The 17,804-nt window shown below is 45.6% G+C and overlaps 1 protein-coding gene across 3 annotated transcripts in view; it reads left to right on the forward strand.

Annotated features, from left to right (window-relative positions):
* Positions 1–17,804, forward strand: part of EML1 (EMAP like 1) — a 143,879-nt gene that overhangs the window by 102,826 nt on the left and 23,249 nt on the right. For all 3 annotated transcript variants that reach the window (XM_004262390.3, XM_033420148.2, XM_033420150.2), the window contains 11 exons: positions 970–1,099; positions 1,677–1,826; positions 2,596–2,665; positions 4,493–4,603; positions 5,460–5,555; positions 7,102–7,236; positions 7,964–8,063; positions 9,587–9,741; positions 11,915–12,040; positions 12,293–12,424; positions 15,293–15,360. In XM_004262390.3, the coding sequence (XP_004262438.2) occupies positions 970–1,099; positions 1,677–1,826; positions 2,596–2,665; positions 4,493–4,603; positions 5,460–5,555; positions 7,102–7,236; positions 7,964–8,063; positions 9,587–9,741; positions 11,915–12,040; positions 12,293–12,424; positions 15,293–15,360 (1,273 nt within the window). The remainder of the gene's footprint in view (positions 1–969; positions 1,100–1,676; positions 1,827–2,595; positions 2,666–4,492; positions 4,604–5,459; positions 5,556–7,101; positions 7,237–7,963; positions 8,064–9,586; positions 9,742–11,914; positions 12,041–12,292; positions 12,425–15,292; positions 15,361–17,804) is intronic.

The following is a 17,804-nucleotide window of genomic DNA, read 5'->3' on the forward strand; positions in this document are numbered from 1 at the left end:
CTCAGCAATTTCCTCTCTGCGGAGGATTTTTCTGTTGAGTGATGTACAGATATCCGCGGTCCCAACTGCCCAATTTAAATGCCATTAAGACCCAGTCCTTTGATCTGCAGTGAAGCATCAGAATGCAGTGAGTTCTGAATCAGAACAGAATTCATCAAGAGCTCACAAGACATTTTCTTTGGTCTTATTATATCCTGAAAACTGTAGCCAGAAAACCCAAAGTCGTTTCTTTTTAAAAGTCCAGGAGTTGCCCCTTGTCCATATGTTATTGGGTTTTACTTTCATCCCTATAATTTATCAAAACATCATAAGTTATTTTGTTATTAAAAATGTTTGTTTAGGAAAGGTTTATTTCCCAGTTTCTCTCTCTAATGGGTCTTTTGTTCTCTGGTTTCCTATTTCTAGCTTTTCTTTGAGCATTTTCCTCCTGCATGCATCCTAGCATGTACTTCTGCTGATTTTGTGTTCTTTACACTTGAAAGAAGTGTCCAGTGTAAAAGATACATAAAGACACATTTTTACATTGCGCTATAACACACCAATTTAAACATTGAAAGATATTTTATGAATTTTGATACTGACATTGTATATACATTGAACTCAATAAAGAATTTAAGTGGATTTCTTGTGTTAGTTGTAATTTTTGGGGGGGGTGGCATTTTTCCCCCTCCTGATGATGAAACGTAAGCACTAAAATCTCTCATGGAAAATAATTGTGGGAATCCAGTTCTTTCCTGCCTTTTACAATTTCTTACATTACTTAAGTAAGCAGAATGTCAAAGGCAAACAAGATGAAAAATTTTGTTTCAAACCGTTTGTGTTTTAGGTAGTTTTCCCTAGGACTTTAACCAGAAAGGACATAAAGGGCAAAGTTTCCGCTTTCCCATTGAAAGGCCAGAGAAAATATAACCTTTTCTCAGGTACGCTGGGCACTGAGGTATCCTACTGACCTCTTTGTTCTTTTCATAGAAGAAGGATATGTAAAAATGTTTCTTCGTGGACGCCCTGTTACCATGCACATGCCCAAAGATCAAGTGGATTCTTACAGCTTGGAAGCAAAAGTAGAACTACCGACGAAGAGACTTAAGCTGGAATGGGTGTATCCTTTATTCATTGATTAAGTCTTACACGAAGTAATCAGTCGATGAATGCTTTTATCGAAATTCAGCTGTAGAAAATCACGTCACTAAACCATGCTGGCACAAAGTTTTTAAACCCAAAGAAAGAAAGAGGGGTACCCTGGAAGGAAAGACTAGCATTGCCCCCTCAGCCAGTAGGGACTTGGCTAACCTTGGGGCCTAACTTCAAGTTAACACCGACTAATTAAAGAAGGAACATGAGGATGAACCCAGTACTAAATGAAGGAAATACAGTATATGGCTTATATTAAATGGACATGTAGCACAGGTATAATACCCTTTCCAAAAAAGAAAACGAAAAAGCTCCCACAAAATCTAAGCCACAAAAATCTGAGTCAGCCGTATGACTAGCGTTCTTGAAATAAAGCTGCTGGAGCCTTCATAGTATGAGATTTGGGGACATGAACGAGCTTCCAAGAAGAAAACAATGAAAGACAAGAAAATAGAGCACGTGAAAGAGTTGGGTTTTTATTTTATTTTACTTTATTTTTTACTTTTAAAAAACATATTTTTTATTTTGTCTTGACGTACACGAAGCTATGGGTACAGGGGTCGAGACTGTCGTAACAACCTGTACTTGCTTCCAACGGGCGAGACTGTGTATTTCATCGCGTCCGTGGTCGTGCTGTACAACGTGGAGGAGCAGCTTCAGCGGCACTACACGGGCCATAATGATGACGTGAAGTGGTGAGTCCTCAAAACCGGGATTCCTCTGACACCTGTGGGAAGGGCATTGGCAGAAAGGGTTCAGTGATGGGATATAACTAAAGAGAAAGAAAGGGATCTGAGAAAATAGGATCTTTGGGGAAAACTCTTCTTTGTGTTCTGGGTAGCCTACTCTCTAAGACACCTTTTTAGTTTTCTATCCTTATAACACATCATCTTAACCAACCATGTTACCTAAACAAATAGCTCTAACAGACCCCTATCTGGAGGCCTTCTCGTGCTAACGGCTTCTAATTTGAGTCTTTATTTTTTAATAAAAATGTTTTGCCTCATGTGTATGTCTGGGTCTGCTATTCCTATAATTCATTTATACCTTTGGTAGCGATTTTATGTATCTGGAAAAGATGAGGGATGAATAGATGGATTTATGTATTTCTATTTATCCTGACTCCCTGGTCAGTTATTAAAATGCTGTTGGAAAAAGATGATGCTTTTGCTATTTGAGATACTCAAATGACTTCTTGATAAAGATTGTATACTAATGAAGTGGTTCTGAGATTGAAATGGTATTTCCCAAGCAGAGGGTGCTTTCTCTTTGAATTTGAAAATTCTCTATAGATAAAGGAATTAAGATGAAATGAAATGAGGTGCTTAGAGAATTTATCATGACTGTAAGAAGTTAGGCACTGTGTATATCTTACTTTTAAATTTTTGACCAGATTATATTTGCTCAAGGGAAGAGTGAAGCTTACCTTTAAACGGTAGATGTTTTTTAAATATCTCTTTTTAGCCTTGCAGTTCATCCTGATAGGATCACGATAGCCACAGGACAAGTTGCAGGCACATCTAAGGATGGAAAAGTGAGTTCTATTTTAATATTTTTGTAATGAACTGGTAACACAAAATTTCTGAAAAGTTTGCTGACGAATGAGCCTGCTTAGATACAAAATGTCTGAGTACTTCTTAATCCCTCATTTGAATGTTTTATTGCAAATTAAAGTTCTTACACTGACTTGACAAACCCCTTGAGCTCACCTTAGTTTCAGCTAATTTTTAAATAGCATTGTTCTTGCCTAAGAATCCATTAACTCTTAAGATACTTATTTACACACGTGATAAACATTAAAATGTTAAGTACACATTTAATAAGCAAAGTTAAAATCATAATAAATAATCATTTGAATTGGGGGCACGTTGCCTCTTCAGTGAATTTCAGACACCCTCTGCCATGAATTCCCTGTAATCATGACTTCAACCCATGGAATTTGTGTCTGGGTGTAATCTATAAGGGCTGCTGGAAGGATTTTAGCCCAAATTCTGTAAGCACTTCAGCAAGACTTCGGTTTGTATTTTAAGGAATCAGAGAAGGAGCTAGTAGAATTTGACAAAGAGAACAACTCAATACTGGCTTCCACGTACTTATTTACCACAATCTGTGGTCATTGTCATGTCTTATCCAAAACTTCTTGTAACTTTTCTGATGTCCATTTTTGTATAGCATTGTGTATCCATGCACAATGTATGATCTGAAGCTAATTACATTAAGTTCTTCCATTTTTATCCTGAGTGCTACCATTTTTCAGAAAATATTTTAATAACATCAAATTTTAACTATTTATGCTATTTTCCATTAAAATCCTATACTTGAAAGGAGGTAACAGGAACAACGGAAATCAGACCACTATTCTGTAAACACAGAGGGAACAGGGTCTTCATCTTCTTTTTTTTTTTTTTGTCCACACCACATGGCATGTGGGATCTTAGTTCCCTGACCAGGGATTGAACCCATGCCCCCTGCATTGGAAGCACGGAGTCTTACCACTGGACTGCCAGGGAAGTCCCCATCTTCTTTTTTTTTTTTTTTTAACTGTTAAATGATCTTTAAAAGTTATTTGAAATTAGTAGTAAATCATTTGTTCCTCCCCTCTAGTGGCTTAACTGTGTATTTCAGTTTCTGGCCTTGAAATTGAATCAGAACCTTAGAGCCAGAGAAAATGTCATAGCTATCTGAACCATGCCTTTGCATTTACACGTGGAGAAGTCTGGAGAGGCCGAGGGACTGTCTGCGGATGCTCAGCTACTTAGAGACAAGTCCAACCTAGAGCCTACTTCACCCATCTACGGGGTACAATGCTAGTCCTTTTCTTGATAAACCTGCTGATTATTCTGTGATGTTTTCTCCTATTAAGGAAGAGAAAAATTAACATAGTTGAGAGGGTTTTGAACTAATCATAACAATTCTAAATTTTCGTTTGCATACAATCAATTTCCTGTGGGGCCCAAGGATGTTAAGCTCTTAATACCATTGGTGGCAACCATCATGGTGAATTGAACCACGCTTGATCCTCAGTAACAATACAGACTTTGCAAGGATAACCCTTAAATGAGACTCCATGTTCTTCATCATTTTTCATTTTTAAAACTCAGACGCATTCGATACGCACATGAGAATATCACTTCCTGTGGTACAGTTATCAATAACGAGCTCTCCTGAAGTTAAATTGGCCCCGAGAGCCACGACCTCCGGGAGAGATTGGGAATGTTTTATTTACATTAAAAGGCAGAGTCCTCAAATGCATCAAAAAAACATTTTTTTTTGACAATATTAAAGTATTCTCATAATTTCAAGGTAAAGATAAACTTGTAGACGCGGCACAGTAGGTGACTCTGCCTTGTTTTCTAAGCAGCAGTTGCCCCCAAACGTGCGCATCTGGGATTCCGTGACGCTGAACACGCTGCACGTCATCGGAATCGGGTTTTTTGACCGAGCCGTCACCTGTATCGCATTCTCAAAATCCGTAAGTACGAGCCCTGTGGGTATTGCAGCCTTTGTCCACAGGGAGGAGAGAATCAGCTCAAGGTGGAAGAGGGAGAGAGTTAACACGCCCGTAACTGCCCAGGTGTGTGTACAGATTTGGACTCCGAAACCCCCCGCATCCCAGGTCCCCTCATTCAGAGGTCGCATGCGCCGCCTCGGTGACACACGCTCCCAATCCGACATTTCCACGGTGATGAGAAGAGGCCCTGCAGCCACACTGTCTTCAGGCTCCTGGAGCAGTCTTGCCTGCTCTGGCCTTGAATTTCCCCTGCCTGTCTGTGCGGTCCCCGGCCGGCCTGGCTCGCTGCCTGGCCATAAGCAGGGGCTGGATGGACCTCGTGGTCTCCCAGGCTTCCTCAGGATGTGCCCGTTCAACAAAGCCACCATTTAAAGCACTTGTTCAGCCAGTTCAGAAACATACATGTGTTCACATCAGTACACCGCGTGCCTCACCCCCAGTGCCCCCTCCCCTTGTACGGCCTTGCGGTAACCTGGTCATCGCTCAGCGCAGACCTGTGCCCTGGAGCCGCAGATGCCTTCTCCTCCAGGGCGGGGGCTCTGCAGCCCCTAGGAGGCTGGTTCTAACAGAACCAGTGGTGAAGCGCAGCCCCCGACCCCTCCCTCCCGCTCCTGTCCCTTGTCACCCCACATTCCCCTGCTCCCACTGTCTGTGTGCCCAAGTCATAAGTAGGTCTCGACGGTGGTGGGTAAATATTCTTTAATGAAGATGTAGCGGACTCTTTATTAAAAATAAAATTATGTTCCTTTTTAATCACTCTCAACCTAGTTTATTCTCAAATGTAGTCTTCCTGTGAATACCTTTTTTTTTTTTCCAGAATGGAGGAAGCAACCTCTGTGCCGTGGATGACTCCAATGACCACGTGCTGTCCGTGTGGGACTGGCAAAAGGAAGAGAGGCTGGCGGATGTCAAGGTCTCTCTCCAAGCCTCATGTTGGGCTATGCTGTCCTTTTCCCATGTGGAGCCTTCCCCTGCTGGCCCCTGGCCAGCTTTCTGTGTCTCGGTGGGCTGTGGGCTCCGTCCCCGCTACAGCCCCTAGGCAGGACCCCTTCACCGAGAAGCCCTTGGGCCCCCACCCCTCCCCCCATTCCCAAGGCCTGGTAGGGTTTCTTCTTCTCATCACAGCGTCTATAAGGGTTTTCCTTCCTCATTTTACAGTCACCACCCTTTTAATTCGCTCCGTCGCTCATTTGCTCGCGTTCTCTCCGTCATCCACAAATGCCGAGTGTCCCCTTTGCACACGCGTGTTGAGGAGACACTGGCGCGATGGTGACAAGTGAGATGTGCCTGCTGCTCAGCGGGAGGGCCAGGCAGGGAGCAGGGGCACGAGGAGGGCGGCACAGCCAGCACAGGGCTTGTCCCGAGCTGAGTGGACTCCGGAATGGGGTCCTCCCAGCGGTGCTCTTCCTGCAGTGGGACCCACTGGACTTTCCTTATGTCAGTGTACCTTCCTTGAGCTTTCTTATGCTTTCCTCCTGTTAAAACCATGATTGGATCTATTTTTATAGAACTGACTTCAGATTTCTCACCCTGGCATCCGTTAACCGTAGATCACCTGACTTACCTAAGATTAGCATCACCACTGGACCACCTGGCTTACCTAAGATTAGCATCACCATTGGATCACTTTACCTACCTGACATTAGGAGCACCATTGGATCACCCCACTTACATAACTTTCTCTCTTGTTTGTGTGTGGGATGCAGACCCTGTGTTCTAATAAGGCATTAAATAACTATTTTTATGCTGTAGCTATGCCTTCTAATAGTCTGCTCAAGTATTTAAGTCCTTGCCATGTCGCTGGGTTGGAAGCAGTCAGCGCAAGTTACTGTCCGGGTTTAGGAATGTATAACTGAATTATCAAGCACAAAGAGCCATCAGGGTCTGATTCATGGGACCAGGGTGCAAGTCGTGGAAATCAAGATAGCAGGGTGAGGGTGGTGAAGTGGTACCCAAAGAGCCAGATCCCCTGCTGGATTCCAGGCTTGGTCGGCAAACCACCGGCAGAGTCCTGGGGATCCGTATCAGGAGGGACTCCCCAGACAAGCAGGGCAGCCAAAGTGGGCCGGGAGCGATGGAGCCGAATACGATCCAGACGCCGGGGCCCTTCCAGTCACTCGATGGCGATGAACCTGCAATTCTTAGTTCCCCGGCCGCCCCTTCAGCCAGAGCTCACTGTGTGCCTGCTGTGTCCCAGTTCCCGTGAGTCCCCATACGGAAGGATGACCTCGTGGCCCCATCCTCAGGGCTCAGTGCAGTGGGGGAGACAGACGAGGAGGAGAGGGGTCGGCACGCACAGACACAAGTTCAGTGATTCCAAAAGACGAATTCAGTGGGAGAAAATACCAAGAGGCCTAGTGCTTACCTTGATGAATTATTTATTTGTGGTTCAGAGTGTATTTATTTTCTTAAGTGTCTTCAGAGACTTGAGACATTTGATTCTCCTGTTTTGCACCAAGTGTTCTAACGAAGCTGTATTTGCTGCGGATTTCCACCCCACGGACACGAATATAATTGTTACCTGTGGAAAGTCCCATCTCTACTTTTGGACACTAGAAGGAAGCTCCCTTATTAAGAAGCAAGGATTATTCGAGGTAAAGTGAAATTGCATCTGTCGTTTTATTTTTCACCGATGGTACTTGCGGTCACCTAGCTTTTAAGGAAGCTTCGAGGCATCCCAGTGCTAGAATTTGTTTTAATTGGCAAATGCGGGGGTGTCATGATAAAGACTGTTCCTGGAGATCCCTGGCAGAGCTGGGGAGCCCCTTGTGTCTCATGGATAACACTGGTGATGCTGAGAAGGAAGGATCAGCACAGGCAGAAGCACCAGGAAAGGATGCCCAGGGGCTGGGCCCTCGCCGAGGCCTGCTGGCTGCAAAGAGCAAGGAAGAAGGCGCCCAGGAGACCCCAGTGGGACTCTGCAGAGAGCGATGGCCAGTCTCTGTGCCATTTAGTCCAGCATCTGCGGGCCTTGCGAGAGCACCGGGAGGGCACCTGCTGCCCTGTGGGCCCAGAGGCTGAGTCAGAGGATGCCAGGCCCATCCTTCAGGCCGTAGTCACGGCAACACGGCCCCTTAGCCTCTCCAACACCCTCCTCTGCTCGAACTGCCTTCAACCTGATAAGTAGCAGAAATCTCTTTACTTTAGACAAGATAATCTCAGGGCATAAGTTACGTAATGGTGGATAAGAATGAAAGGTACACAGTGTGGTAGCAGAAGCTGACACTATCCAGCTTGGGGTGACTGTGCTTCTAGATGGTATTAATACAAACAAAAGGATGTCTTGATTGTATATATGTATTCTTTTAAAATATTCTGCAGAAGCAAGAAAAGCCAAAGTTTGTCCTCTGTGTGACATTTTCTGAAAATGGTGACACCATCACCGGAGATTCAAGTGGCAACATCCTGGTATGGGGAAAAGGTAACACGTGATTCCTCCCAAAGCAGACATTTCTGGGTGATGTTATAAATATGAAGCCAAACGTGGCTCCTGTAAGTATTGTCTGTTAATATCATTTCCAGGTTTACTATTCGATTCCAAGGTACATAGGTACATACATGCATGTGTGCGGGTGTAACTTGGAACCAAAACACTGGGACTGAGGAAAATGAGACTAGTAAGCTGTGGACTTCTGTCGCTCTAAAAGGCTCTTTAAGCCCAAGACATTATAATGGAGCTAATAGCTTATTTAGGAGATCTGATAACAACTTATAATGGTGAAATCATCGAAGACTGTTTATTTAGCTGTACAGTATTTAACTTCTCTGGTCCACATAGTGCTTGGCAGACGTTGACTGAGTGCTGTCTGAGGCAGCATGCTAGATGCTGAGCAAACATATGAGTCAGATGGGCATCCCTGCTGTCAGTGGGCAAACAGTGTGGTAAGGAGGTCTCCTTACTCAGAAACATTTATTTGGTCAAGTTCAACGAGCATTTATTTATTGACTTTAAATTATTTCTTTATTTATTTACTTATTATTTATTTTGGCTGCACTGGGTCTTAGATGCGGCATGCGGACTTCTTAGTTGCGGCATGCAGGATCTAGTTCCCCGACCAGGGATCAAACCCGGGCCCCCTGCATTGGGAGCTCGGCGTCTTAACCCACTGGACCACCAGGGAAGTTCTTCAGTGAGCACTTCTGAGTGCTTGCCATGTGCCAGGAAAAATGCACTATCCCTGTCCTCGAGGATTTTAGTATTTGAGTTGGGGGTGAAGGTGAAAACAGAGCCACCAGTGTAATTTCAGATTAATATGGTGACCTTTGTAGTATCCCTGCTACTCTGGGTGCCATGGACTCTATGTATACATCAGTTCATTCCACCCTTAGAACAATCCCGTGGGATAAGCAGTAGCCCCATTACACCAAGGGGGAAACTGAGATAGAGCAGTTAAGTCACCTGTCCAGAGACACACAGCTCATTTCTCAGCCACATGTAGTCTGGCTGTACTCTTCACACACTATGCTTCGTGTTAGCGTGTTTTCCTTAATTATTTTTTTCTTAGTTTATTTTATTGAAGTATAGTTGATTTACAACGTGTTAATTTCTGCTGTACGGCAAGGAGATTCAGTTATACATATACATATATATCCTTTTTCATATTCTTTTCCATTATGGTTTATCACAGGATATTGAATATAGTTCCCTGTGCTATCAGTAGGACCTTGTTGTTTACCCATCCTATATATAATAGTTTGTATCTGCTATTCCCAAACTCCCAGTCTGTCCCTCCCCCCAACCCCCTCCCCCTGTTTTCCTTAATTATAAAGTAATTCAGTTCATGCTTGTCTGGTGCTCTGGGAACTTCTAGAAAGTGGATCCTTGATAGAGTCACACTGCAATGATGTTCTAACCGACAGTATCGCATTTTAAAACAAAAATGAAATGAGATGGGCAGAGGTGAGCCTTTGACGATGTCCTCAGCTTGGTCTTGCTGTGTTTAGGTACGAATCGAATAAGCCACGCAGTTCAAGGGGCCCACGAGGGCGGTATTTTTGCACTTTGTATGTTGAGGGACGGCACGCTGGTGTCGGGAGGAGGGAAAGACCGGAAGCTCATTTCTTGGGATGGAAACTACCAGAAACTTCATAAAACCGAGGTAAGACAGCAAGTCATGCTATTGACATTCGTTTTGAACGTTAAACTGTTATACTGACCAGTTTCCTTGTTAGTTTGAAATCTTCAGCTTACCGTTTTGAGAATCGTTTAGATAAAATTTTCCTAAACGGGGTAGTATTTTACCAAAATCACGAAGGCAGTTTAAGTACTAAAAGGGAATTAGGTTTATAAAATGTGAGGTGGTCGCGTTTCACATCTAGAATATTTTTATCAAAGACCCAATCTCACTTTTCCAAGGGAACATTTATCCACATTTTGATTAATCGTTAAAACGTTTCTTCTGTTTTCACTTTAATTTCCATCGTGTTACTTTGGAGACACTTTCACTTTGAACTAGTGTTCACTGAGTATTTACGTTGTGCGTGGCTGAGTGCCAACACCATCTCTAGAGCTCTGACCCCTTTGGGCATCTCCTTCACCTCCTTATTACCTGGTTAGCAGACCTGGACTCCAACAGGAGCCGGAGGCAAGAAATTCAATATCCCTTCTACACACTCACTGAATTTTCTCTCCCCCAGGCCCTGGGAAATTATGAGCAGACAGATATCAAGGTCGGCATCAATCCGAAGGTTGAGTTTCTTCCTCTCTAGCATAGCATGGACACCTTGTAGAACTTTTCCAACTTCTAAGTCAGATGCACACAGCACAGTTACATCAGAGAGCAGCGTGGCATGGTGCTCTGACAGTATGAGAATTTGGTTTTGTTGATTCCTGCTCCTCATAAAGGAAGGCCTGGGCTTCCCTGGTGGCGCAGTGGTTGAGAGTCTGCCTGCCGATGCAGGGGACACCGGTTCGTGCCCCGGTCCGGGAAGATCCCACATGCCGCGGAGCGGCTGGGCCCGTGACCCGTGGCCACTGAGCCTGCGTGTCCGGAGCCTGTGCTCCGCAACGGGAGAGGCCACAACAGTGAGAGGCCCGCGTACCGCAAAAAAAAAAAAAGGAAGGCCTTCATCTGAGTTTTGGAAATCACCTTCCTTTCATGGAGACTTTAATTGTGGTAGCATTTTTTTATAATAAGATTTGACCAGCATTTGATGAACCCAATCATAACAAATACTCCAGAGTCTCACCTAGTTTTATAGAAGATACTCATCGTTTTTAAGTACCTGTAAGTCCTCTTCATTGGCGTGGGTTGTTACCCACTTTTCTCCAGGCTGTGCTAACAGAGCGCGCTGGAAGCAGACAGTTTGTATGAGGACAGGCTGCGCCTCACCGTCCCAGAGCCGCGGTGCCTGGAGTCCACCCCAGGCTTTCACTGCGATTTTCTGTTCTTTTTATAAAGTGCAAGCACCTCTGTTTATTTTATCATAGCAAATCGTTCTTGGCTGGTGTATTTTGAAATTATTTTTATTAACACTTAGATAATCATATATGTTTGCCAACATGAGAAGTAGATTTCAAAACTAAATGAAGTCGCCAAAGTATTTAACCTTTTAAGTTATAAAAAATGTTTAGGAACTCTTATTACAGCAGATTACATATTCTTTACTTTCCAAATTTTACCTGGTTCTGCTATCAGAAGTCATAACAAGAGTAAACTACTCAGTTGTATTTCTTATTTTTATATTTTGTCAAGACAAAAATGTTTTATTCTTTGTTTTTTAAACAACCTTACTGGGCTTCCCTGGTGGCGCAGTGGTTAAGAATCCGCCTGCCAATGCAGGGGACGTGGGTTCGAGCCCTGGTCCGGGAAGATCCCACATGCCGCAGAGCAGCTAAGCCCATGCGCCACAACTGCTGAGCCCGTGAGCCACAACTAGTGAAACCCGCGCACCTAGAGCCCGTGCTTCACAGCAAGAGAAGCCACTTCAATGAGAAGGCCGCGCACTGCAATGAAGAGTAGCCCTCGCTCACCTCAACTAGAGAAAGCCCGTGCGCAGCAATGAAGACCCAATGCAACCAAAACTAAATAAATAAATAAATGTATAAAAAAGAAAAAAAAACCTTACGATTGCTGATTTTTTTTTAGGTATATTAAATGTTTGGAGTTTAAATGTAAGATTGGGGATCATTCACTCAAGTACTTTCTCTCTCTCCATAGCACATGCATGTGTGTATGTCATTGTGATAGGAGCTGTCATCATGATAAGTAAACAAGTATTTTGAATGATGGAGCTAAGCATTTAATGACATTTGAAATCTTTTCCATGCAGATTCCAGAACAGTTTGGTCCCATACGGACAGTGGCTGAGGGGAAGGGCGATGTGATCTTGATAGGCACCACCAGAAACTTCGTCCTACAGGGCACACTGTCCGGAGACTTCACACCCATCACTCAGGTACGCGCCAGCTCAGCCAGCCCACCAAACACGTTCATTCTGTGCAATAGTAGAACATAAGACAGAGTTACAAAGAGGAGATTTTTCCTGTGTTTTATACTAACATCACCTTCCTCGGCTTCAGTCAGCGAGGAAGAAAAACAGATGGGAGAAATTCCAGCGTGTGCAGTAAGCCATGGTTCATGGTCCTGCAGGGCTCCTGGGTGTTGGCTGTAATATTTCAGAGCTTCTGTTTGTCTCGGTTCTTTGTAGGGTCACACTGATGAGCTCTGGGGACTGGCCATCCATGCCTCAAAACCTCAGTTCTTGACCTGTGGGCATGACAGGCACGCCACCCTGTGGGACGCTGTTGGTCACCGGCCTGTCTGGAACAAAATAATAGAGGTAGACATGCATGTTATATTCCATCTTTCTTATAAAAATTCATCTGGAACATGTTGATTTTTTTTTTGCATGAGATTAATAGTGATATAAATTCGTCCCAAAGCAAATGTCACTTACTTTATCTCCTTCAAATTGCACTGCTTTAAACATTGCCTCAAGTGGTCTCATCCGTGTAGTTCGGAAGTTTGCTGTTGCATTTTTGGACAGCAAGTGAGCCTTTCCGAGTTGGTTGCTGGGTTTCCCAAGTGCAATCTCTTCTGGTTTAAAGGCTGAAAAGCCCTCGTTACGAGCCTGCATTCTATTTACAGAGTACCTTTTGAATGAGGATTTATTAACTATTCTAACAGCGTACAGTTTAATTTATCTCTGCGCTTTGAGTCTGATGGTAAAGTTTAAAGTCAGCATGTCTGTGACCTTTGCAAACGGAACTCCAGTTGTACATCAGAGTGCTGAAGTATCCTTTCCCTACATACCACACAGCAGTGTCTGCACTTATCGAGCACTGTTTGCATACCAAGCATTGTACATGTATTATCCTTAATCCTTGCAGCAGCCTTGCAGGTTGAAGTTTTTTAACCCTGATTTTATTGATTAGGAAATTGAAGCTTAGGTAAGTCAATAGCTCACCAAGGTCCCTGAATCCATGATGGAGCCAGTGTTCACCCCCAGCTCAGTCTGACTCCCAAAGTCAGGGTCTCCTGCCACATCCTACTGTAGTGAGTGAAATACACCTCCCATCTTACTTATGCCCTTAATGACACATCCAGCCCCAGGCAAGGGGTTGCCCCTCTGTAGACCCCACACGTCCTCCTTTCGGCCCCCGCAGAGTTGCCAGCATTTCCTGATGTGCTGGGTCCGTGTTTTGGCCCTCCTGCCCTTCGCTTATTTTAATAAATAAATTTATTTATCTGTTTAATTTTGGCTGCGTTGGGTCTTCGTTGCTGCACGCTGGCTTTCTCTAGTTGCGGCGAGTGGAGGCTACTCTTCGTTGCGGTGCATGGGTTTCTCATTGCGGTGGCTTCTCTTGTTGCGGAGCACGGGCTTCAGTAGTTGTGGCACACGGGCTCAGTAGTTGTGGCTCGCAGGCTCAGTTGTTGTGGCACACGGGCTTAGTTGTTCTGTGACATGTGGGATCTTCCCGGACCAGGGCTGGAACCCATGTCCCCTGCATTGGCAGGCGGATTCTTAGCCACTGCACCACCAGGGAAGCCCCTGCCCTTTGCTTTTGGAGAAGGTCTGTAAGAGACTGGAGCTGGCTGGTCACTGGGGGAGCTGATCACTGAGATGACAGGCCTGGGGGTGACACCGCCACCAGAGGGCAGAGCGGGAGTGGCCCAGGTGGCAGGGCATAGCTACAGGAAGTGGTGTCCCATGTCGTGACCGTCCCCTGGTGGGGGCTTGGAGGATCAGATGGAATGGCGAGTACATGAAGGGCTGGTGCAGAGCTGACAGCCACTGATGCAGCAGGGACAGTGATGGTCCAGGAGAGCAGCCTTCCCTGCGGCCTCGGTCTACACGGCAGTCTGGCCGAAAGCAATGCCGGTTACTCCATCACCAGCCTGGCATCAGGGCACGGGCGCCAAACTGGAGCCCAGAAAGATCTGCAGTTCCGTAGCTTCTTTACCCACTGGCCACTAGACAGAAACACTCAAGTGTCTTCGTCTCAAAAATGTTATGAGCCTCAAATCAACTAGGCAGTAAAGCTTCAAGTGCACATGATTTCTCTCTGTATGTCAGTGGAGGCCCTGAGCTTAATCACAGCTCCCGCTTTGGAAAAGCAACGCAGTAACGTCATCAGTCCCTGAAGAGTTTCTCTCTGGTCTCTCTCTCTTTTTTTCGGGTTCTCCAGTGGTACCTCAGTGCCTCCTTCCATTTCCATTTCCAGTACTCCTATTTTCTTGGTCTTCCTGTGATTAATCTCTTCTCACTTCAATTCGTCCTGAGCACTCCTAGCAAGTGATCTAAGACATAGATTTGATCACGTCATTCTTTTTCGTGAAAGGAAACAGTTATTCTCACTGTGTTTTTCCTGATGATCACAGCCCTTGACGTGGCAGTGCAGCCCACATTACTAGCATCCTCCGTAGCATTCTCCGCTTTCCCGTTCCCCACCCTGTAAACCCGCTGACTCTACCTGCTGTTCCTCAAACATGCCCCAAACTGTGTTGCTTCTACCTCCTTGACTATATTTTTGTCCCCTTAACACGCGATCCAAAAAAAATATTGGTGTGTCCACGTCCGCCTTCACCTATACCGGAAGGCCCGAGTCAAAGACTTCCAGCGCCAGCATGCCTTGGCCCAGCTTCCCCATCTGACTTCACCTAATGCTCCGTCTCCAGCTCCTTTTACCTCTCTCATCAGTCTCGTTTCACCTTGTTAGGAACAAACACGTACGTGTCCCACTAGAGCCAAACCTGGAATGTGCCCTGCTCATCTTGAGATCCGTCTAGGGCTACCGTGGTGTCTTGCACCCAGTGGGGGGCGTTTACCCAGTATCGACCTGATGGCATTGGGTGCAGGGGTCGTAATTCCAGACGGATGGAGCACAAGCTTCCCACTCAGCATGGGGGTAAACTGAAGGAACTTCCAAGACCTGGAGGAGGAGCGTGTCTTTGTTGATCTGTCATCTGATTACTGTAGCTGTGAAAGGATATAAGACAGAAAGAGAAAAATTATAAGAGGATAAAAATTTAGTATTATTGAGACATGACCTTCATTAAAGTAGGAAAATGTTTTCCTCTCTGGAGAGAAAAGAGATTTTTTAAATGGGGCCACGTAGCCCTAAGGGATTACAGCTGTGCTTGTGTGTGTTTTATGTGATCGCACTGTGTCTGGCCATCAATTTACACTTCCTTTACAATGTTTTAGGATCCAGCTCAGTCTTCTGGTTTTCATCCTTCAGGGTCTGTGGTTGCAGTCGGAACACTGACTGGGAGGTAAGTGCATGTCAGCATGGCTTGTGCTTTCAAAGTTCATGGGAAAGAGGCTTGTTGTCTGTGTTTCCCCAGCGACAGGCACAGGGTAGCTCTTGGCTGCCTCTCTGAGCTCCTAATGACTTGCCGGGAGTTAAGTCCGAACTCGAAAGTGAAACCTGAGGCAGTGGCCCTTCACGTTTTGGACTTTGGGAAAAGCCGAGGGAAGCTGTGGACCCCTCTCCCAGAAGAGGCCCCAGCTCCACACACACAGGATTGTGGGGCTTCTCAACTTTGGAATGGGGCAACACAGCATTTCAAAGCACTGCGAATTTTAAATGCTTTTTCTTGCTGCCCTGTCAGACTTAGAGAAACTGCCCAGCTCCTGAGCCTCATGTTGGATTCAGCCAACACTTATTTGCCAAAGCGCCTCTGATATGCGAGGCACTAGCTCTGCGCTTGAATCCCAGCTTCGCCACTTAGCCGCAGTGTGTCTCTGAGCCAGTTACATGATCTCTCTGAGTTTGTTTCTTCCTCTGTAAATTGTGACGATATATCTGCCTGGCCGTACGCTGATGACTGAGGGAGACAATGGATGAAGCAGCTCCTGGGGTCGCCTGGCAGGCGATTTCGGTGGTTATTATTATATCATTGTTTCATAAGATTCGATTATACTTTTATATTGTTTGTCATAGTATCTACACGTATTATAGCTTAATTCATATACCATTGGTGATCCCCTCCTCTCTAAAGAGCGTACCACTTACGGAGAGGGAAGTGGGGAGGGGCAGCACAGGGGTAGGGGAGTAAGAGGTGCAGACTATTAGGTATACAGTAAGCTACAAGGATGTATTGTACACCATGGGGAATAGAGCCAATATTTTATAATAACTATAAGTGGAGTGTAAGCTTTAAAAATTGTGAATCACTACATTGTACGCTTGTAACTTATAAAATATTGTACAGCAACTATGCTTCAAAAAAAAGAATACCACTTAGATTCTGTTGCTAGGAACTTAGAGTATGTATAAAGAAAGAGTAACCATTTGTAAGTCATAGGTGGCAACATCTTAAGAGTTGGGCACCTTGTATCCAACAGAATCCTTCGTGAAAATGTTTGCACACACACACACACACACACACACACACACACACACTCACACACACTCCTTTGACCTCTCTTAGAGACATATGAAGCTTCCAACTCAGCAGGCTCTGAAGAACGGCTGCCAGCCAGTTACTGCCGTCAGCTACGTGCTGAGTCTGTGTGGCAGGACAGGGTATGGGACAGTGCCAGCTGCTCAGAATCACAGACAGTGCCCTGTAGGAGGAAGAGAGATGGAACATGCAACTTAATCCTTCCCCTCTGTTTATGCCTCCCCCACCCCTGGTCCTGGTACCAGGCTTAGCTCTCGATGGGGCAGTTTAACACGATGTTTCAAAGGCACAGCCCAGACAGCCCGGTCTCTCTGCTTCTTCTATTCTGACCTCTGTTAAAGTTAAATAGCACAGGGACTTCCCTGGTGGTGCAGTGGTTAAGAATCTGCCTGCCGATGCAGGGGACACGGGTTCGAGCCCTGGTCCGGGAAGATCCCACGTGCGGCGGAGCAACTAAGCCCATGCGCCACAACTACTGAGCCTGCACTCTAGAGCCCGTGAGCCACAACTACTGAGCCCACGCGCCACAACTACTGAAGCCCGCACGCCTAGAGCCTGTGCTCTGCAACAAGAGAAGCCGCCGCAATGAGAAGCCTGCGCACTGCAATGAAGAGTAGCCCCCGCTCGCCGCAACTAGAGAAAGCCCACATGCAGCAACGAAGACCCAAGGCAGCCAAAAATAAATTAATTAAATTTATATTTTTTAAAAAAAGTTAGATAGCACACATTAAAGGTAAATGGTTGTTAGAGATGCAAGGAAGCAAAGCTGAGACGCCAAATCCAGATGTCGGGGGTCAGCCGGTCCCCTTGAGTGGTGCCGACTAGGGCCCTGAGTGGATGGTGACTCTGGCTCGAGGGACTCGCTGATGGATGTGTGTCATCAAGGTTTGAAACGGCAGCAGCAGGGAGTCCACATTCCTTTTCATCCCTGAAAACACTGGGGTCCCACTCACTGCCACTACTTGAGAACACGTGGGCAGGAGAGTTCAATCTTCCCGCCATGTAACAAACATTGACCGAGTACCGTGTCCTGATTAGAGGATTCGGAGCACTTCCGTGTCCATTATAATTTGACCGATTGGACGCTGGGCCTGCAAAGTCATTCTGGGCCTTTATTCCCATTTTACAGTTGGGGAAACTGAGCCCAGAGAGGCTAAATTCAAAGGCCAGTCCTCTACTCGCCCTTCTGCCATTCTCTGGGTCATTTCTTTCACCCAGCTGGTTGCACACCCGCATCACAGAAGGTCAGGTGCTGGCCCAGCTCTGCTTGCAGCAGCCCTGGAAGTTGTCCCGGCCCCATCCTCCTGTAC

Source organism: Orcinus orca, chromosome 2 (genome assembly GCF_937001465.1).
Source record: "Orcinus orca chromosome 2, mOrcOrc1.1, whole genome shotgun sequence".
In the NCBI taxonomy this organism is placed as follows: Eukaryota; Metazoa; Chordata; class Mammalia; order Artiodactyla; family Delphinidae; genus Orcinus; species Orcinus orca.